Source organism: Schistocerca piceifrons, chromosome 4, assembly GCF_021461385.2.
Source record: "Schistocerca piceifrons isolate TAMUIC-IGC-003096 chromosome 4, iqSchPice1.1, whole genome shotgun sequence".
NCBI classification, from domain to species: domain Eukaryota; kingdom Metazoa; phylum Arthropoda; class Insecta; order Orthoptera; family Acrididae; genus Schistocerca; species Schistocerca piceifrons.
In genome coordinates this window covers 84,319,089-84,345,205 of record NC_060141.1, presented here as the reverse complement: position 1 = coordinate 84,345,205, position 26,117 = coordinate 84,319,089, and the positions used below count along the sequence as shown (strand labels likewise).

Sequence of the window (26,117 nt, the reverse complement as noted above, 5' to 3'; positions counted from 1 at the left end):
GCTATTCAATACCGCTTCAATCACACGCGAGGTATGTGCCGGACATCCATCATGTTGGAAGTACATCGCCATTCTGTCATGCTGTGAAACAGCTTGTAGTAATATTGGTAGAACATTACGTAGGAAATCAGCATACATTGCACCATTTACATTGCCATCGATAAAATGGGTGCCAATTATTCTTCCTCCCATAATGCCGCACCATACATTAACCCGCCAAGGACGCTGATGTTCCACTTGTCGCAGCCATCGTGGATTTTGCGTTGCCCAATAGCGCACATTATGCCGATTTACGTTACCGCTGTTGGTGAATGACGCTTCGTCGCTAAATAGAACGCGTGCAAAAAATCTGTCGTCGTCCCGTGATTTCTCTTGTGCCCAGTGGCAGAAATGTACATGACGTTCAAAGTCGTCGCCATGCAATTCCTGGTGCATAGAAATATGGTACGGGTGCAATCGATGTTGATGTAGCATTCTCAGCACCGACGTTTTTGAGATCTCCGATTCTCGCGCAATTTGTCTGCCACTAATGTGCGGATTAGCCGCGACAGCAGCTAAAACACCTACTTTGGCATCATCATTTGTTGCAGGTCGTGGTTGACGTTTCACATGTGGCTGAACACTTCCTGTTTCCTTAAATAACGTAACTATCCGGCGAACGGTCCGGCGGACACTTGGATGATGTCGTCCAGGATACCGAGCAGCATACATAGCACACGCCCGTTGGTCATTTTGATCACAATAGCGATACATCAACACGATATCGACCTTTTCCGCAATTGGTAAACGGTCCATTTTAACACGGGTAATGTATCACGAAGCAAATACCGTCCCCACTGGCGGAATGTTACGTGATAACACGTACTTATACGTTTATACAGCGCCATCTATCGGAAAGCGAAAATAGTGGTCCAACTAAACCATTCATATTTCTTTACGTACTGCACGAATATGTAATAAAAAATGGGGGTTCCTATTTTCAAAAAACGCAGTTGATATCTGTTTGAACTATGGCAGCGCCATCTAGCGGGCCAACCATAGCGCCATCTGATTTCCCCCTTCAAACTAGACGAGTTTCGTTCTTTGTAGTTTTTTAGTTTGATGCTTATTTCGTGAGATATTTGGCCGGTCACGATCAATAAACCACCCTGTTTATACAACAGCATCAACGGTGTATAGTTCCATGGAGCTTTCGAGATTATCGGTAGGTTATTATTAGAGATTATTAAAAATAGCGTGATCCCTTAGGAGGGATATGTACTATAATTCCGTTGAGTTTCTATGTTCCATAAACAACGAGCCCATAGATGATAAACACTATACCAATCACAGTAAGCTATAACAACATAAAGTACCAAAATAGGTACCGCCACAAAAGTTCATGGTGCCGTGGCTGGCCTGAACTCTCTAGATACCCTTTGGTCTTGCCGGCCGACAGCTGAGGCGCGCTGCCACTCACCGTGCACTGCCCCCTGCCGCCCTCTGGGGCGCCGGCGCAGAGGTTGGTGGGGTTGAGCGCGCCGTCCAGGGCGCGGTAGCAGTCACTGAGCGAGTACACGGACACCTCGGCCACCTGCAGCCGCTCCATCACCACGCCGCTGTTGGTCTGCAGTAACAGAGGCATCAGCTGCAATAATCTCTTCAAGATCTGAAACCTACACATTTCAACAAGCAGTTAGTAACTGCAGAGGAATTTACTGACTATAGGTTTATACACTGAAGCTTCAGAGGAACTGGTTTTTCCAAGGTGGCTTCCGTCAACTCCCCCTCCCGGATGATGCCCTCTCTCCCTCCATTTAACCCTCTATCAAATCTGATCCTCACCCCCCACCTCTCCTTTGCCCTTTTCCCAGGCTCCCTCTTCCCCCCCCCCCCCCCCTCCATAATGTTTTCTCCCCACCTACTCTCTCTCTGCCTCCCTTCTCTCCCCCGAGTCCTTTTGCGTTTTCGCCGGCCGCCGGTGGCCGAGCGGTTCTAGGCGCTTCATTCTGGAACTGCGCGGCCGCTACGGTCGCAGGTTCGAATCCTGCCTCGGGCATGGATGTGTGTGATGTCCTTGGGTTGGTTGGGTTTGAGTAGTTCTAAGTTCTAGGGGACTGATGACCTGAGATGTTAATTCCCATAGTGCTCAGAGCCATTTGAACCATTCCTTCCTCTGCCTTTCCACATTCCCTCTCGCGTCTACCCTGCTCTCCCCTTCTGAGTCCTCTCCCTTCGTCGTCGTCCCCTTCCCCCGACCTTTCGTTTTTTCCTCTCCTCACCCCCCTTTTTCTTCCCCCTCCTCTATTCAGGTCCCCCCTCCCATCTGCCTGTACCTGCGGAGTGTCATTTTCGTGCCGACCTTTTAGTGCAGTGTTCCCAGTGATTGTTAAGTGTTGTTCGTCTTTTCCGACGTGCTGCGAACGGACATCATGCTGTCGCAGGTTTTTTTTTTTTATATCTCTTGCGAACAGAATCCAGACTGTCGCCGCGTCTGTCTACTTTTTCCCTGTCTGCTTCCTGTATATTTTATTATCATCGCCCACCATTAGTTTTATGTTTTAACTTTACACAATTTTCCGCTGGTTTACATTTTACGTCACCGTTTTATCGCCTGTTTTTATTGTTTCTTATCTTCTTATGTTTTAAAAATTCTGTAGGCTGAAGAGCGGCGTACTAAGCTGCTGCCAGCCCGCCCCCTTCGGGGGAATCGAAATCCAATAAAGGAAAAAAAAGGAACTGGTATAGGCTTGCGTATTCAAATATAGAGATACGGAAACGGCGCTGCGATCGTAACGTCTATATAAGACGACAACTGTCTGGCACAGTTGTTAGATAGGTTACTGCTGCTACAATGGCACGTTATCAACATTTAAGTGAGTTTGAATGTGTGTAGACGGTGCACGAGCGATGAGATACAGCATCTCCGAGGTAGCGAATGAAGTGGGGTTCTTCCCGTACGACCATCCCACGAGTGTACCGTGAATGCCAGGAAGCTGGTAAAACATCAGATCTCCGACATCGCTACGGCCGAAAACAATCCTGCAAGAACGGGACCAATGACGACTGAAGCGACTCGTTCAACGTGACAGAAGTCCAACCCTTCCGCAAATTTCTGCCAATTTTACTGCTGGGTCTTCAACAAGTGTCAGCGTGCGAAACATTCAACGAAACATCATCGATATGGGCTTTCTGAGCCGAAGGCCCACTTGTGTACCCTTGATGACTGCACGACACAAAGCTTTACGCCTCGCCTGGGCCCATCAACACCGACATTGGACTGTTGATGACTGGAAACATGTTGCCTGGTCGGACGAGACTCATTTCAAACTGTATCGAGCAGACGGGTGTGTGCGGATATGGAGACAACCTCATGAGTCCATGGACCAAGAATGTCAGCAGGGGACTGTTCAAGCTTATGGAGGCTCTATAGTGGTGCGCAGCGTGTGCAGTTGTAGTGATATGGGACCTCTGAAATGGGACACGTACGTAAGCATCCTGTCTGATCATCTACATCCTTTCATGTCCATTGTGCATTCCGACGCACTTGGGCAATTCCAGCAGGGCAATGCGGCATCCCAAACGTCCAGAATTGCTACGGAGTGGCTCCAGGAACACTCGTCTGAGTTTAAACACTTCCGCTGGCCGCCGACCTCCGCAGACATGAACGTTACAGTGTATATGTCACCACCCCCTCATACTCTCACGGATTTATGGAAAGCCCTGCAGGATTCATGGTGTCAATTCCCTCCAACACTATTTCAGACATTTGCCGCGTCCGTGCCACGTCGTGTTGCGGCACTTCGGAGTGCTCGCGGGGGCTCTACACGATAATAGGCTTGTCTACCAATATCTTTGGCTCTTCAGGGTGTACCACCTAGAACCTGCACCGCAACACCACGAGTATTGCGGAAATGGGAAGTGCTACTGCTGTGCGATTTCACAGAACACATTAGTTGTCAGAAGCTTTGTACTTCTAGCCAATAAGCAGATTGTAATAATACACTACTGGCCATTAAAATTGCTACACCAAGAAGAAATGCAGATGATAAACGAGTATTCACTGAACAAATATATTGTAGTAGAACTGACATTTGATTACATTTTCACGCAATTTCGGTGCATAGATCCTGAGAAATCAGTACTCAGAACAACCACCTCTGGCCGTAATAATGTCCTTGATACGCCTGGGCATTGAGCCAAACAGAGCTTGGATGGCGTGTACAGGTACATCTACCCATGCAGCTTCAACACTATACCACAGTTCATCAAGAGTAGTGACTGGCGTATTGTGACGAGCCAGTTCCTCGGCCACCATTGACCAGACGTTTTCAATTGGTGAGAGATCTGGAGCATGTGCTGTATCCAGAAAAACCCGTACAGGACCTGCAACATGCGGTCGTGCATTATTCTGCTGAAAATTAGGGTTTCGCAGGGTTCGAATGAAGGGTGGAGCCACGGGTCGCAACACATCTGAAATGTAACGTCCACTGTTCAAAGTGCCGTCAATGCGAACGAGTGGTGACCGAGACGTGTACCCAATGGCATCCCATACCATCACGCCGGGTAATACGCCAGTATGGCGATGACGAATACACGCTTCCAATGTGCGCTCACCGCGGTGTCTCCAAACACGGATGCGACCATCATGATGCTGTAAACAGAACCTGGATTCATCCGAAAAAATGACGTTTTGCCATTCGTGCACCCAGTTTCGTCGTTGAGTACACCATCGCAGGCGCTCCTGTCTGTGATGCAGCGTCAAGGGTAACCGCAGAAACGGTCTCCGAGCTGATAGTCCATGCTGCTGCAAATGTCGTCAAACTGTTCGTGCAGATGGTTGTTTTCTTGAAAACGTCCCCATCTGTTGACTCAGGAATCGAGACGTGGCTGCACGATCCGTTACAATCATGCGGATAAGATGACTGTCATTTCGACTGCTAGTGATACAAGGCCGTTGGGATCCAGCACTGCGTTCCGTTTCACCAGGCAGCGCCGGTCAACTGCTGTTTGTGTATGGGAAATCGGTTGGAAACTTTCCTCGTGTCAGCACGTTTTAGGTGTCGCCACCGGCGCCAACCTTGTGTGAATGCTCTGAAAAGCTAATCATTTGCATATCACAGTGTCTTCTTCCCGATGGTTAAATTTCGCCTCTGTAGCACGTCAGCTTCGTGGTGTAGCAGTTTTAATGGCCAGTAGTGTATTCAAAAAAATGTATTTTTAGAGAAAACATAGACTTTTATAAGTGGAACAATAGCTATTGACAATAACAAACTTAAAGTAGGATAAATTACAATATCAGTGGTGTTAGTTGCAGGATTCAAGTGCGAAAAGTTTGCGAAATATCGTATTTTGAAAAGTTTCCACACCGACACTTGTTAGCCAATCAACCTGTGCAATTGCTAGGTACAATGTTCATATATTTACTTACAGTGTGCTTGTGTTTTCCTTGAGTGCACTGCGACTTGCTATTCAATGTGCGACACTCCAAGCAGGAGGTCGTGAGTGTACAATGGAATTTACCAACCCAGAAAAAGCCTACATGCTCATTGTGTATGGAGAGTGTTGAAGAATGCGTTCTTGTATGTTGTATGAGGCAAGATACCCCAATAGACGCTAACCATCTCGGTAATTATTTATCAGCATCTTCAATCAGTTATGTGAAAGTAGTAGTATAACACCTAGACAACGTAACAGAAGGAAACAAGTGACGACAGAAGAGATGAAATTAATGTTCTTGCTGTTGTTGCAGTTGATCCCAATGTTAGTTCCCTCGGAATCGCACGAGAAAGTGGCATCAGTCAGGAAAGTGTCCTATGAATTCTGCATCGACACAGATTCCATCCCTATCACGTCTCTCTCCATCAAGAGCTGCATGGAACCCATTATGAGAATTGTCTTTACTTCTGTACATGAGCATTAAAACAGGACTCCAGATGTATCATGTTTCTTCAGCCCCAGGCTGTGGCTAAGCCATGTCTCCGCAATATCCTTTCTTTCAGGAGCGCTAGTTCTGCAGGAAAGCTTCTGTAAATTTTGGAAGGTAGGAAACGAGGTACTGGCAGAAGTAAAGCTATGAGGACGAGGCGTGAGTCATCCTTGGGTAGCTCAGTATGTAGAGCACTTGCCCGCGAAAGGCAAAGGTCCCGAGTTCGAGTCTCGGTCCGGCACACAGTTTTAATCTGCCAGGAAGTTTCATATCATGTTTCTTGTTCAGTGATGAAGCCACCTCTACCAAACATGGCCAAGTAAGCCGCCAAAACATGCGCTGGTGGTCTGTTGACAATACCATTTGGCTTACCCAGGTGGAACGTCAGCATCCAAGGAGTGTTAATGCGTGGTGTGGGATATTGGATCATCAGCTCATACGCCCGTTTTTCATGGGCGAAACACTGAACTCGCATAAGTATCGCAGCTTCATAAGAGACCATCTCCCACGGACGCTAGAAAAAGTTCTTCTGCAGACTACGAGGCACCTGTGGTACCAACATGATGGCTGTCCAGCCCGTAGTGCACGAAGTACATCATGTCTTCACGAATTGTTTCCATCTCGTTGGATAGGGCGCAGAGAACCTGTACCTTGGCTGACCCGTTCCCCGCATACAAGAACATGCAGACTACACCCGATGATAAACAACGACGTATTACTGCAACCTACTCGGACATCTTCGCTTAAAAGCTAGCACGTCTGCAGTGGTCGTGTCAAACCAGACTTGAAATGTGTGTTGGCGCTGCCGGTGGTCATTTTGAACATAACCTGTGATTGTCAGTTGTGTCGTTATTGGCCAGGAGTCACATAACTAATGCATGCATTGGGGGCGTTGTTCTTCAGCGTGTGCTAGCACAGGTACTGTTCAAGAGTCGGTGTGGGAAGCTTTCAATATCCGATATCTCGTGCAAATGGTTCAAATGGCTCTGAGCACTATAGGACTTAACATCTGAGGTCATCAGTCCCCTAGAACTTAGAACTACTTAAACCTAACTGACCTAAGCTCATCACACACATCCATGCCTGGGTCTGGATTCGAACTTGCGACCATAGCGGTCGCGCGGTTCCAGAATGAAGCGCCTAGAACCGCTCGGTCACACCGGCCGGCCGATATCTCGTAAACGACTCGCACTAGAATCCTGCGAGAAACGACACTGACATTCTAACTTACCCTACTTTGAAATTTTTAATGTCAATAGGCATTGTTCCATTTAAAAAAGTGTATGTTTGCACAAAAAATACACTTTCTTTATTATTACCGTCTAATGATTGCCTAACAATACGATCTCTGACTACCAATCCATGGGAAACCGCACATCAAAAACACTTTCCATTTCCATAATATTTGCAGTGCAAGTTTTCGGGATTCATCATATATGAATCCCGAAAACTTGCACTGCAGAAGTATCCGGACATCCCCAAAAACATACGTTTTCCATATCAGATGCACTGTGCTGCCACCTACTGCCAGGTACTCCATATAGGCGACCTCAGTAGTCATTAGACATCGTGAGAGAGCAGAATGGAGCGCTCTGCGGAACTCACGAACTTCGAACGTGGTCAGGTGATTGGATGTCACTTGTGTCATACGCCTGTACGCGAGATTTCGACACTCCTAAACATCCCTAGGTCCGCTGTTTCCGATGTGACAGTGAAGTGGAAACGTGAAGGGATACGTACAGCACAAAAGCATACAGGCCGACCTCGTCTGTTGACTGACAGAGAGAGCTGACAGTTGAAGAGGATCGTAATGCGTAATAGGCAGACACCTATCCAGACCATCACACAGGAATTCCAATCTGCATCAGGATCCACTGCAAGTACTATGACCGTTAGGTCAGAAAACTTGGATTTCATGTTCGAATGGCTGCTCATAAGCCACACATCATGCCGGTAAATGCCTCACTTGGTGTAAGGAGCGTAAACATTGGATGGTTGAACAATGGAAAAACGTGGTGTGGAGTGACAAATCACAGTACACAATGTGGCAATGCGATGGCACGGTGTGGGTATGGCGAATGCCTGGTGAACGTCATCTGCCAAAGTGTGTAGTGTGAAACACCCCCGTCATGTCCTGTACTGGATTCTGCGTGATTTACCTAAGCCGCCAAACAGTTAATTATCATGTTTATATGACCGTGTGCTTAATGGATGTAAGGCTATCGGTTTTTCTTCTGTGGCTTCGGGGGTATTTCAACCGAGTGTGGCTGTCCTGAGACGGAACAGATAATGTTTGAAAGTTTGTCTATTATTACAGATCATAAAGGTTACGATGTACAAATTGATATGTATTTTCTACTAACACACAAATTCTGAGGCAGTTTCTACCTTCGCCTTACACGTCTAATTACTGTTATATCTTTTACTGGTTGATGATTTAAAGTACTTCGTCACACGCAATGATGATGGTCAACATTCACAACAGTCCTCACTGCAATCCATGGTTGTTGCTGGCCGACGCGGAAACGTAATTCGGCACTTGTCACTTTTGGTTTCATATCACTCACGAATCGGTATCGATGAGGGTCAACCCCACGACGATCAGGCGTACGCGCTCATTTGTCATACTCCAGTGAATTCACCGTTTACTACTCACTCGACCACCATTCTTGCCCGTCTCTCCTGTTCTACTGCTTACTCGACACTAATCTCACTGCCTCCTGCAGCGCTCGACAATCGACTTCTGTCTGCTATCGACCTGGATGTCTGATACTAATATCTATGTTCGTGGGATCACGGATCCCTTACAAGTGGCAACAGTAAAATTCGAAGGCGGTGGTGTTATGGTTTGGTCGTGTTTTTCATGGAGGGGGCTTGCACCCCTTGTTGTTTTGAGTGCCACTATCACAGCACAGGCCTACATTGATGTTTTAAGCACCTTCTTGCTCCCCACTGTTGAAGAGCAATTCGGGAATTGCAGAGTATGCTAGTAAAAAAAAAAAAAAAAAAAAAAAAAAACCGCACGAAATCATGATTTTTTCAAAAATGTTAATTTTCAGTTCGAACTTTTTCATAATTGCTGAAAACCTGTACGTATATGTTTATCGCTGTCAGCTATTAAGAGAGAATTACTCTTAGATTAAAATTAGCTTAAATACTAAAACGTTGTGACTTGCAGAAGGTGCATCTTAGTAACGCAAGCAATCTCCATTATCCTTTTGGATGCTCCCATTCGTGTAACGTCACCCAAGTGTGTCGTCACACATGGAAACCATGCGTATAAAGGGGAACAGTAGCGGCAGGCACAGCTTCCCGCACGGCGCCGCCAGTTGACGGACAATGCGGCTGCCTCCCCTCCCACGCACACCGCCTGCGTAACGCTCCGTGAGCATGCATGCGGCGCCTACCCCTGAATGCAGGCTCCCGCATCTGTGTGTGCACTCGCGCATACAGCGCTCTGCCGCACGGCTAGTAAGCCACGCGTTCAAGTGCGCCCGAAACCGCCACTGCAGTTACTCACTTACACGAGCAGACTCATCCAGACCTCAGGAAGCTCTCCAAACCCGACGAGAATGTGCATCGTTCGTTTACGGGTTTTGACGAAACTTCCTGGCAGATGATAAACGTATACCGTATCGGGGTTCGAATGTGGAAGCATGCCTTTAGCGGACAATACCCCTACCAAGTAAGCTATCCACGTTCATGACCCGCCGTCACAGATTCACTTCTGCCAGTTACTTTCCTTTCATTTCAGACTTCACAGACGTTCTCCTGTTGTAGCCCTGTATACAGTTTTCATGTGTCAGGAAGATTAAAGCTGCAGAATTGAAGTTTCTGGAATCAGTTCCCAAGGCTGAGATTAAACCATTTCTCCACAGTTTCCTTTCTTCGAAAATAACGTGAGTGTGCCATATTCAAAGATTGGACACATCCTCATTCCCTCATATGACGAGAAGTGAAAAATGTAATCCACCCTGGTACATTGTCGGTTTGGTTGTCCAGATGTGGGGAGGCATAATACTGCAAAGGTGCACTGACCTTCAAATCTATGAACACGATATACACACTGGTTAACGTTATTCTGACACTGTCCCCCTTCCCCATGTGCTACTTTTCAGAAGTGCATTAAGCCCCTACTTCATTTTTATGGATGAACACAAGTAATCACATCGAACAGCGCAGGTAGAGGAGATCTTGGAACGAGACGATATTCAGCGAATTGGTTGGCCTGCCCCGACCCCGAACTTACATGGCATCGAGCACGTATGAGATGCGGTGGGGAGACGTTTGCGGCACATGTACAGGAGCCAACGACCATCCAGTTATCAGCCACGCTCGTGGAGAAATGGAACGCCCTACCACAGAAACATCTTACCAACCTTGTGGGCAGTATGGTATCACTCTGCAGAGCAGGCATTGCTGTCCGTGTTGCTCAAACACCCCGTCAACAACCAAGTCCCGGCTTTCGTAATGTCCAGCAGACCATCATGAATGATGGTGTCTTCAATGTAAATATTGTCTTTCAGTATAATTTCTGACTATTCCTCAAGCAGTCGAATATTCCCTCCGCATAGCTAACGCTAAAAAGAATTATAAGTTTCGTAAACTGAATTCGATGTTGTTATTGATCATTCCTCAGCTGTCTTCACCGGACAGACGTACCAAATAATCTTTACTGTGGAACACATGTTCACTGAATAGACGTACGAAATAATCTTTACTTTCTGATGTCCCTGCAGACATAGTTCTGCGACGGTATGGATAACAGAAGCATCACAGTGTTGATAAATCTCAGACAAATTCACCGTGAAACTCTTGTGGTATACCGACCAAATGCATTGTTGTCTCCAGTCGCAGTGAAATGGTACCAACAGTTTGACAAAGGTCGCATATACGTTCGATACAGTTCCGCACTGTCGCCTGATAAACAAAGTAAGAGCCTACGGAATATCAGACCAGCTGTGTGGCTGGATTGAAGAGTTTTTAGCAAACAGAACACAGCATGTTGTTATCAATGGAGAGACGTCTACAGACGTTAAAGTAACCTCTGGCGTGCCACAGGGGAGTGTTATGGGACCATTGCTTTTCACAATATATATAAATGACTTAGTAGATAGTGTCGGAAGTTCCATGCGGCTTTTCGCGGATGATACTGTAGTATACAGAGAAGTTGCTGCATTAGAAAATTGTAGCGAAATACAGGAAGATCTGCAGCGGATAGGCACTTGGTGCAGGGAGTGGCAACTGACCCTTAACATAGACAAATGTAATGTATTGCGAATACATAGAAAGAAGGATCCTTTATTGTATGATTATATGATAGCGGAACAAACACTGGTAGCAGTTACTTCTGTAAAATATCTGGGAGTATGCGTACGGAACGATTTGAAGTGGAATGATCATATAAAACTAATTGTTGGTAAGGCGGGTACCAGGTTGAGATTCATTGGGAGAGTGCTTAGAAAATGTAGTCCATCAACAAAGGAGGTGGCTTACAAAACACTCGTTCGACCTATACTTGAGTATTGCTCATCAGTGTGGGATCCGTACCAGGTCGGGTTGACGGAGGAGATAGAGAAGATCCAAAGAAGAGCGGCGCGTTTCGTCACTGGGTTATTTGGTAACCGTGATAGCGTTACGGAGATGTTTAATAAACTCAAGTGGCAGACTCTGCAAGAGAGGCGCTCTGCATCGCGGTGTAGCTTGCTCGCCAGGTTTCGAGAGGGTGCGTTTCTGGATGAGGTATCGAATATATTGCTTCCCCCTACTTATACTTCCCGAGGAGATCACGAATGTAAAATTAGAGAGATTAGAGCGCGCACGGAGGCTTTCAGACAGTCGTTCTTCCCGCGAACCATACGCGACTGGAACAGGAAAGGGAGGTAATGACAGTGGCACGTAAAGTGCCCTCCGCCACACACCATTGGGTGGCTTGCGGAGTATCAATGTAGATGTAGATGTAGATGTAGATGTAGATGTACGCGGGTGACGCTGATCTGGAAAAAACGCCGCCCACATCGACCACAGTGTCAGGGAATTGAGGAACTTATTCGCAGTAATCTTAGATTTTTCGACGATGAGGACGTTCACTCAACGGTTCTCGAATGACTCCATGACTAAGGAGCGGATTCCTACTGTCGATGAACTCAACCATTGGTACATCTTTCAGAGCACTGTTGACAGAGACTTGGTGACTGTGTTGAAAAACACCTTCACGTATATGTGCCAATTTGAAATGCCGTGCAGCATTCAATAAAAGTTACGAGGCCTGCCATAATATTGTGTACCTTACTTTTTTGAAGTTCCCTCGAGCTAGAGGATATAAATTCCTTCGCATGTAAGCTGCACGAAAACCAGCAAAATGATTTTCGTTTAGATACCTTCAGTCATTAGCCACTAATGTCCGCCCCCGATAGCTGAGTGGTTAGCGCGACAGAATGTCAATCCTAAGTGCCCGGGTTCGATTTCCGTGTGGGTCGGAGATTTTCTCCGATCAGGGACTGGGTGTTGTGTTTTCCTAATCATCATCATTCCATCCCCATCGACGCGCAGGTCGCCGAAGTGGCGTCAAATCGAAAGACTCGCACCCGGCAAACGGTCTACCCGACGGAAGGCCCTAGTCACACATTTACTCTGTTAGCCACTAATACAGCAAATAATTAAATAATTATAACATTTACTAATACGTACAGCGTGATTTTTTTTCCACTGTGTACGAACTCGATGGATTGATCGATGAGAGCAAACGGAACAAAAAAAGTCTAATGAACTTATGTCCGGAAATGCATGGTTTCCATGCTAGATACCATTTATTGGTTCAAATGGCTCTGAGCACTATGGGACTCAACTGCTGAGGTCATTAGTCCCCTAGAACTTAGAACTAGTTAAACCTAACTAACCTAAGGACATCACAAACATCCATGCCCGAGGCAGGATTCGAACCTGCGACCGTAGCGGTCTTGCGGTTGCAGACTGCAGCGCCTTTAACCGCACGGCCACTTCGGCCGGCAGATACCATTTTTTCACTCATACATTGATACAGAGACTGCAGTCTAAGACGTGCTATACTATGCAGCCACAGTTACAGTATGTGATGAAAAGTGTCAAAGGCAGCAGATATACGCTGCTCCAGTGTCTCCACATCTGGAATAGGCTCTGCATACACGATACTTTTGAGACGGCCCCATAACCAGAAATCGCACGAGTTGAGATCCGGTGAAAGAGCTGGCCGTGTAACTGGACCCCTCCTCCGATTCATCTACCAGGAAAGACATGATTGTAATTCTTCCGGACCCCAGCGGGGAAGTGGCTGTAGCACCATCAGGCAGCAGCAACGTAACACTTCGAATCATCAATGGCACTTCTTCCAGCAGGGGAGGCAAATTCACCCGCATGAAACGCCGATGGCTCCAGCCTGGTACCAAAATATGATCGCCAATTATACCGGCCCACACATTCCGGTTGCACCGATGCTGATGATTCGCTGTCACCATACCTTGGGGGTTCTGCATACTATCCTACAGATGACTGTTACCAAAGCTGAAATAGCACTCCGCCTAGATGGCCTCATCTGTGAATAGGGAGGCGCTACAGTCTGGAACCGCGCGACCGCTACGGCCGCAGGTTCGAATCCTGCTTCGGGCATGGATGTGTGTGATGTCCTTAGGTTAGTTAGGTTTAAGTAGTTCTAAGTTCTAGGGGACTGATGACCTTAGAAGTTAAGTCCCATAGTGCTCAGAGCCATTTGAACCATTGTGAACAGGATGGATGACACAAATCCCGAAATCGTGGTCTCCTGATGAAGAAACCAGTGACGAAACTACTTCTGATGTGGAAAATCTGTCGCTAGTAAGCCCTGCACTTGTTATAAGTGATAAGGGCAGTAATAATTGTCATCGAGGACGTTGCATACGCTCGTCTGGCTTACCCTGTACTGGTGGACCAACTGCCTGGCAATGACACGGCGGTCGCCTTACACAGTATTAATCACATTTTCCTCCAAGTCTGGTGTCCGACAATTTCTGGTACGTTCTTCACGATTTCCTGCTTCCTGAAACGACTCTGTCTCAGACAAACGGCAAAACATTGTTGCAATCATTGAATACTGTGGCTATTGTTTGCTTACAACTCTGTATCACATCCACTAAAAGGTGAGTCAGCAAGATAAGTGAATCGGACACAACACTACCAATTACTATGGCAGGAGAGGGGGCTAGAGCATGACGTATGAGGAACAGTAGCACTCTCTAGGTGGAAACCACGCATACTGTAACTGTGGCTGAATGGTACAGCGCGTATTAGACCGGTGTCGCTGTAACGAAGTATGATTGAATAAGTGGTCTATAGCATGGAAACCGTGCATTTCCGGAAGTAAGTTAATTTGAACTTTTTTGTTGTGTATCCTCTCATCGATCAATCCCTAGAGTTTGTACATGGTGGAAAAAATTGCACCATACAGGGTGTTACAAAAAGGTACGGCCAAACTTTCAGGAAACATTCCTCACACACAAATAAAGAGAATATGTTATGTGGACATGTGTCCGGAAATGCTTACTTTCCATGTTAAAGCTCATTTTATTACTTCTCTTCAATTCACATTAATCATGGAATGGAAACACACAGCAACAGAACGTACCAGCGTGACTTCAAACACTTTGTTACAGGAAATGTTCAAAATGTCCTCCGTTAGCGAGGATACATGCATCCACCCTCCGTCGCATGGAATCCCTGCTGCGCTGATGCAGCCCTGGAGAATGGCGTATTGTATCACAGCCGTCCACAATACGAGCACGAAGAGTCTCTACATTTGGTACCGGGGTTGCGTAGACAAGAGCTTTCAAATGCCCCCATAAATGAAAGTCAAGAGGGTTGAGGTCAGGAGAGCGTGGAGGCCATGGAATTGGTCCGCCTCTACCAATCCATTGGTCACCGAATCTGTTGTTGAGAAGCGTACGAACACTTCGACTGAAATGTGCAGGAGCTCCATGGTGCATGAGCCACATGTTGTGTCGTACTTGTAAAGGCACATGTTCTAGCAGCACAGGTAGAGTATCCCGTATGAAATCATGATAACGTGCTCCACTGAGCGTAGGTGGAAGAACATGGGGGCCAATCAAGACATCACCAACAATGCCTGCCCAAACGTTCACAGAATATCTGTGTTGATGACGTGATTGCACAATTGCGTGCGGATTCTCGTCAGCCCACACATGTTGATTGTGAAAATTTACAATTTGATCACGTTGGAATGAAGCCTCATCCGTAAAGAGAACATTTGCACTGAAATGAGGATTGACACATTGTTGGATGAACCATTCGGAGAAGTGTACCCGTGGAGGCCAATCAACTGCTGATAGTGCCTGCACACGCTGTACATGGTACGGAAACAACTGGTTCTCCCGTAGCACTCTCCATACAGTGACGTGGTCAACGTTATCTTGTACAGCAGCAACTTCTCTGACGCTGACATTAGGGATATCGTCAACTGCACGAAGAATTGCCTCGCCCATTGCAGGTGTCCTCGTCGTTCTAGGTCTTCCCCAGTCGCGAGTCATAGGCTGGAATGTTCCGTGCTCCCTAAGACGCCGATCAATTGCTTCGAACGTCTTCCTGTCGGGACACCTTCGTTCTGGAAATCTGTCTCGATACAAACGTACCGCGCCACGGCTATTGCCCCGTGCTAATCCATACATCAAATGGGCATCTGTCAACTCCGCATTTGTAAACATTGCACTGACTGCAAAACCACGTTCGTGATGAACACTAACCTGTTGATGCTACGTACTGATGTGCTTGATGCTAGTACTGTAGAGCAATGAGTCGCATGTCAACACAAGCACCGAAGTCAACATTACCTTCCTTCAATTGGGCCAACTGGCGGTGAATCGATGAAGTACAGTACATACTGACGAAACTAACATGAGCTCTAACACTGAAATTAAGCGTTTCCGGACACATGTCCACATAACATCTTTTCTTTATTTGTGTATGATGAATGTTTCCTGAAAGTTTGGCCGTACCTTTTTGTAACACCCTGTATATAACTTAAACTTTCCAACTTTCTAAAACACAAAGAGATACATGTCAGAACTGAGCTTAAAAAATGGACTATGCCTTGAGAAACTTCTGGCTCTGACCAGTCTTCCATCTTCCGCTTGGTGACAGCTTGATTTACTACTGATTCACTGGTTAAGTGAGACTGAAATGAGTAAATGCACTGCGAACGGAAACGGCGTCGGAAATAAAATCCTACAGGGGCTATGGAGAGCGCCGTGTGTCACTACTTACGTAGGCGTAGCCCCATCCCATGACGAGCGCAGAGGTGCCCGCGCTGACTGCCTGCTGGGGACCCGGCAGCGAGACAGGACGCAGTTCAGCGCCCAGTTCCAGCGGCGACTCCAGCTGGAACACACAGACACGCCCACACAGTCCTCACGTACTACTGCCTCTCTCAAAAGACATGACACATCATGTTACACAGTATGCTTACGATTTCTTTTTACTATACAGGCATTCTATTACGACACTGTAACGCAGCCGTCAGGATTTACTACTTGTATACCACGTACAACTAGGAATAAATGACCGTGAGCACATGGGACTCCCAATGCCATGCTAAAACAAAGGCTTTGTAAGCGCACACACCAGAAGCATTCTGCTTCCGTGAAAGCCATTTTGAAAATTTATTCATAAGATTAATGGAAGGGTGACGTAAGTACAGTCAATGATTTAGTCATCTCCAGCACTGCATTTATGCAATAAAAGATTTACTTATCAACAGAAAAGCATTCGCACGCACATTCACACAACCTACGGGTGCTATTTGTTTATTAAAGTCCGACTGGTAGCAAAATGGAGACCACAATGAAAATCCCATGAAGCTTTGCACAGACCTGTTGGACAGTACAGTATCTGTAGTGTGCCCGTAGATCGCATCACGTCGCTTTTTTCAGTTCCGAACGCACAATGAGCACTAAAGACGCCCATGAGACGGTATCTCCTGCTAAGTATGTTGAGAGATTTTACCTTCATGCCTCCCACATAACGTGTCGTACATTTCCTTCTTCATGACAGTTCTCGGTCGCACACTGCAGGGGCAATGAAGACACTCCAGCAGCGTTTTCCATGGGAAGTACTGAACATCCATCAGTTCGGACTTGGCTCCCACTGATTTTCATCTCAGCTCACAAGAACCACTGGCTATGAAGATAACGTTTTGGCACAGACAATGAGCAGCAGACAGCGCAGAGACTGGCGAAAAGCATAGGCGGACGCCTTCTATTACTTAGGTACTGGAAAGTTGGTACAATGATACAGCGAATGTCTAAGGCGGTTGAAATGTGGAGCTAATTGGGTTCCACCCCTGCATGCAGTTTCATTTTCCAAGGGACGATGGCATCTACCACCAGGACAACGCGACGTGTCACACAGCTCGCAGTGGACGTGAATGGGTCTACGAGCACCAGGATGAGTTTACCATACTCCCCAGGCCACCAAACTCCCCGGATTTAAAGCAATCGAGAATCTGTGGCACGGTCTCGATCGGGATGTGGGCGAAATGGATCATCAGCCGAGGAATTCTGCGTAGCTGGTCACAGCACTGGAATTATCATGGCTGCACATCCATGGCGGTACCTTCCAGATCCTCAATGACTCTCTTTCTGTACGTCTTACAGCGGTCTGCGCTGCAAAACTTGATTATTCAGTCACATTAATGTGACTGGGCAGTGTATAATGACACAGGTATGTTTTAGATATCACAGCATCATTACACATACACTCATGCTCATAAATTAAGAATAATGCTGATACATGGTGAAACAACGCTCTGGTGGGCGGTCTGCGGGTTTAAATCGCCTCGGGATATGACCATGTGGTGCATTTGACCTGCGGTCATCGCACGGTGGCACTGCCAGCAGTCCGCATACGCAGAGGTGTGTTGGTGCATCTCAGAGTGCGGTGCAGCGAGTAAGTGTTCAGACGTTTTCGGACGTGCTAACGGTGACTGCGTGTTGAAAATGGCTCAAAGAACACATATTGGTGACGTTATGAGGGGCAGAACACTAGGGCGACTGGAGGCTGGTCAAACACAGCAGGTCGTAGCACGGGCCCTCCGTGTGCCACAGAGTGTGATCTCAAGATTGTGGCAACGATTCCAGCAGACAGGAAACGTGTCCAGGCGCTACAGTACGGGATGTCCCGCTACGGTCGCAGGTTCGAATCCTGCCTAGGGCATGGATGTGTGTGATGTCCTTAGATTAGTTAGGTTTAAGTAGTTCTAAGTTCTAGGGGACTGATGACCTCAGAAGTTAAGTCCCATAGTGCTCAGAGCCATTTGAACCATCTGAACGAAATGTCCACGGTGTAAAACACCACAAGAAGACCGATATCTCACCATCAGTGCCCGCAGACGCCCACGGAGTACTGCAGGTAGCCTTGCTCGGGACCTTACTGCAGCCACTGGAACAGTTGTCTTCAGACACACAGTCTGCAGACTACTGAACAGACATGGTTTATTCGCATGGAGACCTGCAACGTGCGTTCCACTGACCCCTGGTCAGAGGAAAGCTCTTAAAGCCTGGTGTCAAGGACACAGTACATGGTCATTGGAACAGTGGTCCCAGGTCATGTTCAAGGACGAGTCTTGGTATAGTCTGAACAGTGATTCTCGCCGGGTTTTCACCTGGTGTGAACCAGGAACCAGATACCAGCCCCTTAATGTACTTGAAAGGGACCTTTATGGAGGTGGTAGTTTGATGGTGTGGGGTGGGATTATGATCGGTGCACGTACACCCCTGCATGTCTTTGACAGAGGAACTGTAACAGTTTAGGTGTATCGGGACGTCATTTTGCACCAGTATGTCCGCCATATTACAACCAACATATGCCTTTCTTAGGTGACAAGCATTCGTAAGAGACAAAGCTTAATGCGTGACAACGCCGCAAACTCTCACTGTCGGTATAAGTATAAACTGTACTAACCGACGGTGGCTCGAAAGCAAAGCCGGGAGCTGATCGCCTGAAGACATAGCAAAAATTCGACGTATGAGTCGACCTATGGGTGGGCAGAGAGTCCTCACACCGTATGGAGACGAGCACGGAGATAAACACAAACACAACCAGCACGAACGACTGGCATTACGAGTAGAACACGCGAGGCAAAGGCCAGGTCCGAAGTAGCTGAAACCAACGCCGGGCCAGGCCTATCACCACTGACAAGTAAGTACCTGGTGGTCGTAATTAAATTGCAGGTACTGACAAAGGTCGAGTGTGGGCTGTAATTATCATATTGCAGCAAAACTTGATAGATATTTGTGGGGATGTGGGCAGAAAAGTTCAAACACGTGAGAAAGGTATAATGTGAATAATGAAATAAACTGGCGGTTACGCAGTTTGCTACGTATGAGCACCGGAAACACCGACGAGATGCTGGACAGCGCCAGATTTGCACCTGGTTGCCAAAATCGGAATTAAGTTTTTCTAGAGTAAATCGTTTCCGCAACAACGCCATAACACATCTACCATGTGTCGATGCCATTGGATCTTCATTAGTAAGCACTAATCATAACCACCCATACCTGAGTCAGTGGGTCTGCCCATGCCACGCTTGGCATGTGTCCTCCATGACAGCATTCTGTACTATTCCGCTACGACATCCACGCCAGCTCATATGATTCCAACCAGCCGGCCTCCGGCGGGGGTATTAAATTATGAATTCGAACCTACAAATCTGTGACCTGGCGAATCATATATATTTCCAAAGGTAAAGTATTTAAGGATGTAATTGTTTTTCAAGCTACATACATCTACTGCAAATTATTTTGTTCTGCCTCTCTTCTTGCATTTTTATTTACCAGACCATTATATTACACAAACATACAAGAAGCACATGTTTCTGCAAGAGCTGGTTTCGTCATCCACAAGTGACAACTGATTATCGCTCTGTTATAAATTAATTTCCCTTACTTTTTAAGTCAGTGATAAGAGTAACCACACTTGAGGCAGAAAAAATTCACGATATTGAGTTTTTTATTGCAGGAGTGACATCATAATCTTACGCCTATCAGTATCTGTTAAGCTCTTACGACAAGAATAACAATCAAATATAGGACATATTCATCGAGACCGTAAAACACTATCTCCCTAACTTAGTACCGTGCCTTTAATTTTGTCTCTACCATTAACCTCAGTTTGAAACTACTTGCAGTTCCATTTTATCGAAATAACAGACGAGTTTCAGCATAGCTCTACCAAAAACGTCAAAGTAACCATGGCCGCTTATACGATTTAGCACAGCCTGAACTACAGATACACTAAGCGTGATAGCGCTGCTATTAACACACAATGCTAATATTTGAGAAGAGAATCAGGCATTGGTTCATTCATACGTTGTTCTCCTCCTGAAAAGAAAACTGAGCATCATTTCGGGAGGAAAAAAACTATTGTACCGAGGAACTCCCATACACCTTGCAGTAAAGATGGACAGCTCACTTACATTCAAGCCCCCAGCGAAGAAAGCCCCACTGCACGTAACATCATCCGTAAACTCACAGGAACCTCCTGGGGCGCTCAGTCAATAGCTCTTCGAACTTCTGCCCCGACACTAAATTTCTCTGCAAGAGAATATTCTGCACCAGTCTGGCAAAATTATGGACGTGCCAAACAAGTTGATACAGCCTTGAACGAGGCTGGACACCTTGTAAAAGGCTGTCTACGACCAAGTCCTGGCAATAAATTGGATTAAATTCTGACTATAGCAGCACCAGGTATTTGCAGTAAAGCGCTGCAGAAGTGGAAAAGAAGAAAGAGATCTAATTAGTACAGACAATAGATGCCGTGAGCACGTTGGGAGCCAAGGGTACCCATTCGATCGAGGAAAAGCCGCTGAGCGGCCTTTTAACTGGGGAGGGATAACAGGATGTTCGGAACGAGAAAGAGTTGGACTGCTCAGAACGTCTTTTCCAAATGCACACGGTTCGCAGCTCGTGGTTTAGTTGCTTGCGTTGTTGCCTCTGGATTACGGGGTCCTGGGTTCTATTCACCGCCAGCTCGGAGATTTTCTCCACCCGGAGACTGGGTGTTCGTGTTATTTCTATCATTACATCATCATTCGGGAAAGTAGCGAGACCAGACTATGCAAAGATTGGGAATTTGTATGGGCGCTAATAACTACGCATTTGAGCGCCCCACAAAGAAATATCATCATCCAAACGTACATTAAGTGAAGATGAAAGGAGCCGACTGTCAACAAGCAGCCACATGACACCACAAGACATTTCGCGAGTGATTAATACGTCGCGCCGACATCACACAAGTCGCCCACGCTTGCATGTAACACTGACTGAGTCATGTGATGGGATAAAGCGGTTAATCTCTCTCCTACCTGTCCATTTACTGACTCGCCTGTGTGCCTATTTAAATTGGACCTGATTTATTTTGTATTGATGAGTTGTACATAATATGAATAAATGTAAAGTTTTGTCTGCTTTATTGGTTTGAATTTACTACTTTTGGGTCATTTGCATTTCAGTTCCTACATTTTGGCCCCCAGCGTAGGATCATGGCAATTTTACATTTCAAAGATGTTTCTAGACGCAGTCAACAGAAATAATGAGATAGGTCTTCCATGAAGTACGTCATACGTTTCTACAGAGGATATTTATGTTATCTGAATCATAATTTGTTTATATCTATGTATAGTGTTGCTTATTTCTTTTTGTTATGTACTATTTTCATTTATGTGCACTGTCGAACATCTGAGGGAAATCGCTGAGTCACTTTCAAGTTTTTCGTTTTTTTTCGTTTAACGTTTTGTTTCCATATTTTCTGTGTTGTGAATATCTCTTCATTTCTTCTAACAGATCCATTTTATGTCCTTTATTTAGTTGGTGGAGTACTTGGACGTGTTTCTCCACTTTTCCAAACTGGTGTTCTGTAATGTATAGTTTGTGGGTATCGTTGATGTTGTGTGTGTGTGTGTGTGTGTGTGTGTGTGTGTGAAGGCTTTAATGTGCTCTGTAAAACTGGGTTGAAATCTCGCCCTCTTTGTCCTAGGCAGAACATGGAGCATTCCTCGCATCGCACTTTGTATATTCCAGATGCTGAGTATGGGTCATGAGTGTACTTTACATGAAATATTACTTTGTGGTTTTTGAAAATATCTGCAATATTCTGTGATATACTGCTAATCTATGGAGTGCTAGATATACACTTTTTATCTTTCTTTGTGTGGTGTTTGTGTCTGAGCTGTGTCGGCTATAGAAGTAGTATAGTCATTGGCAACCGCAGTCTATTTCACCATGGTATTTTTTTTCCTGTTGCATGTCGTCTTGATTTAAAGACAATTTGCCCTATGTAGCACTGAGCTACGGGCTGCCTGTTTATGGACGTTTGGGTGACATGAGGTTACACGGATTGTGTCTAGTAGCAGAAATGTTACTTATAGGAGAGTAATCCCAAAAGTAAGGTCTCCTAGTTTTTTATAATTACATAGACCTGTTTATTTCTACAATGGTTTACAACAGTTTACAGCTTCAACATTTAGCTATTTTTCGACATAATCACAATTTTTGTAGGCGCTGTGGCAGTTTTTGTATGCCCATGTCATACCAGCTCGCCGCCATGCTGTTCAGAAAGTTATGAACCTCTTCTTTCATCTCGTCGTCGGAGCTGAATCCCAGTGGGCATAAAGTCGACCAACAATACCCCTTTCCGATCCCAAAAAACAGTTGTCGTTACTATACCGGCAGACTGTGTTTGTTTGGATTTCCGCGGCTTTGGCGAGGAAGGATGCCGCCACTGGCTTGATTGTTGCTTGGTCTCAGGTGTAAAGTGGTGTGCCCAGGTTTCGTCACCCGTGACAATTGATTCCAGAAAGTTGTCCTGTTCGGCTGCAAGGCGGTGAAGAAATGAGCGGGAAGCATCAACTATTTGCCGCATGTTGTCCTCAGTCAGCATGCGTGGCACCGATCTTGCGCACACCTTCCGGTAGTTCAATATTTCCGTTAAAATACTGTGAACGGTGCTTCGGAAAACCTCAGAGATCATCCAGGGTGATCCGCCGATCTTCAACACTGTCTCCTCAGAAATTTACGGTCTCCCGCTCCTTTGTTCGTCGTGAATTTCGGGCCGACTAGCTGCAAACTCTCTGCACCACTTACGAACATTTTTGACATCCATGCACGACTCACCATACACCTCCGTCAATTGGCGATGGATTTCAATCGGTGTAGTGCCCTTTGCGTTCAAAAACCGAATATCTGCGCGCAATTCGCATTTGGCGGTAACATCCAACGGGAGCTCCATTCTCAACGGCTGCCAAGCCAAGACAGCGCCTCAGCGCGGCGTGCGCATGTTTACACACAGCGCGTGAAGCACTCTTCATAACAGTGTGACCAACTGCCACACAAACAGAGTTCTTTACTTATAAAAAAAAAATAGGAGACCTTACGTTGAGATTACCCCTGTAAACAAACCCATAGTTTGTAGGTAATTTGGACATCAGGGTCTTTCCCAAAAGTTCCCAGAAGGAATTCTTTTAATCATTTATTCAGTATCAGTTTACAATCTTTCCAGAACTTTTCAAAGCACGCTTCCCCTGCTTCGATGCACCATTGCTAACGCTTCATCCTAAAAGTGAAGGCGCCCTGGAAGTCGTCAACGCGAATCTCCTTCAGTGGGTTGTCGAAACTGCTTTTACCGCCACCAGCGTCCCATTCAGAGTCCCTTTCTGGGTTTCTTTAATGCTTGGGAACGAAAAGAAGTCTGCTGGTGCCAGATCGGGGCTTCAGGACGGCTGGGGCAGCGTTGCCACACCCATTTCGGCCAGAAACTCGGGGACAATGAACGCAGTATGGCTTGACTCATTTTCATGTTGCACAATACAATTGTCGCAAATTTCTTTTTGCAGAGGTCGAACCCTGTTTGCGGAACAGTTTGAGCACTTCACAATAACACTCCTTGTTCACTGTTTATCCTCGAGGTACGAATTCACTGTGAACCAAACCTTTTCTGTCACAAAACACGATGACCTTTGGCTTGATTCGCAATTTGCTCATCCCTGCTTGCCTCAAGCGAGGAGACTCCTAGATGTGCCACTCGCTACTCTAAAGTTTTGTTTCCGAATCGCACTCAAAACTCCAAATCTCGTTGCCTCTGATCACTGTGTCCAAAAATTCTTGGTCCGTTTCGTAGCGCTCATGCAATTCCTGGCATATCAACAAACACCGCTCTTTCATCTCACTCGACAGGACATTTGACACCATTTCGTGTAGACTTTCCTCATTTCAAAATCCTCAGTTAAAATGCGGTGAATTTTCTGTTTGAGTTCTCATGTACTGATTGATGGGAAGCAAGTCGTTGTGTCGGTCGGTCCGTGGCTGTCCCCTGGTTGGGTTCCGACGGATCATGTGTAGCTGGGCTCACCACCTGTCTCGCTGAAGTGAACGAGGGCAAACCGGCCTCCCTGGAAGCTTCTGAGTGCTATCGGTGTTTAGTTATCTGTTTTTATCTAGTTAAAATTTAAGGCGTACGTTTATTTTTCCTTTTTCTTAAAAATTTTGCAAAATTAATTCTTAAATTTATCTTTCGAGGTTAATCATTGCGGCCTTCTGCCTTTAAAATATTATGGAAATATGTTTTAAAATTTTGAAACTTAATTGTGGCCTTCAGCTTTTGATATGCACCTTACATATGTTGGTTCTATCTACTTTGCTGCGATAATTTTTTAAAATTATTTTATTGCTATCTTAATTGGATTTTCATCTTGTTGATTTCTTAAGATTTCTTGTTTGGAGGCCTTCAGCCGTGAAAGAGATGCATTCGGTAAAGGTCCGGCTATGTGCCGCTTTGGCTGTAAAAGTTATTAAATTACAATTAGGTGGGACTGATCTCAACCGATTTGTCCCTTTCCACAATCCTATTACCTTCTGCCCAGCGGGTTTAGCGGGCGTCTCATTTGTGAAAGACAGAGTTTGTTTACTGCCAATACCCATGTCCTTTGAGGAAGTGTACGATCAAATAAAGCATGCACTTCAGACCATCACCAAGTATGGGAAGAATTTGATTACCGTATAGGTGTATGCCGTGTGACCGAAGGTTCACATATTGAAAGATTCTGGTTAATGCGTCAAAATCTTGGACATTTGCCACTGCTTATGCTGTAAGGTTTGCCCAGATAAAGTAAAAAATGGATTTATTCTTGATTTTTAATAGTGTACCATTCATTTACAAATATCCTCTTTAATTCATTAGCTTATTCAAACATTTTATATTTAAGGTTACCAAGGAGAATAAAGTGAGAATATTTACGCAAAGCTACCAAAATAATCCCTCCAGTTGCAGCAGCATACGAGATGTTTCAAGTTGCTTATTCTCTTGCTCAACGTTACTTACCGATTGCAATAGCTCTCACACCTAAATAACGTGTGGTTTTAAATCATCATTGAGCGTTGAGCCACGCGAACCAAGCTGGGGAGTCACTGGCACTTAGCCCGTGGAGGTTCTATGAAGGAAATGCACCCTTATGATGAAGATTATGTGTTGTCTACCGTATGTCCAATACCCTAAACCACATGAGCAGTTTCGACCTTATAGTAACATCGGGATTTCTGCTGACGTGTTTCTTCTGACTCTTCTTTTCCTGAGCTGCGTACGCCCCGAGCTTTACATTCAGATATGTCTTCGGTCACATTGAAATCCAGGATACACTAGTGTCTGTTTTATAGTAAGTCCTTTGCGTAAAGATCTGTGCATTCATTTTGTTGAAGGCCTTTTGCGACAAAGTTCACCGAGGTTCAATAACGCTGCGGGTAATGCACCTCTTGCCCTATGAAAGTAAGTTGAACGTCGTTGTCTCTCTGTTGAGAACGAGTTGTTATTGTTGTGGTCTTCAGTCCTGAGACTGGTTTGATGCAGCTCTCCATGCTACTCTATCCTGTGCAAGCTTCTTCATCTCCCAGTACCTACTGCAACCTACATCCTTCTGAATCTCCTTAGTGTATTCATCTCTTGGTCTCCCTCTACGATTTTGACCCTCCACGCTGCCCTCCAATGCTAAATTTGTGATCCCTTGATGCCTCAAAACATGTCCTACCAACCGATCCCTTCTTCTCGTCAAGTTGTGCCATAAACTTCTCTTCTCCCCAATCCTATTCAATACCTCCTCATTGGTTGCGTGATCTACCCACCTTCATCATTCTTCTGTAGCATC

At 45.8% G+C, this 26,117-nt stretch overlaps 1 protein-coding gene across 1 annotated transcript in view; it reads right to left on the bottom strand.

Annotated features, from left to right (window-relative positions):
- Positions 1 to 26,117, bottom strand: part of LOC124795617 (trypsin-3-like) — a 145,637-nt gene that overhangs the window by 10,246 nt on the left and 109,274 nt on the right. The window contains exons 5-6 of the mRNA XM_047259689.1: positions 16,196 to 16,309; positions 1,460 to 1,606 (exon numbers count right to left, since the gene is read on the bottom strand). Coding sequence (XP_047115645.1) covers positions 1,460 to 1,606; positions 16,196 to 16,309 — 261 coding nt within the window. The remainder of the gene's footprint in view (positions 1 to 1,459; positions 1,607 to 16,195; positions 16,310 to 26,117) is intronic.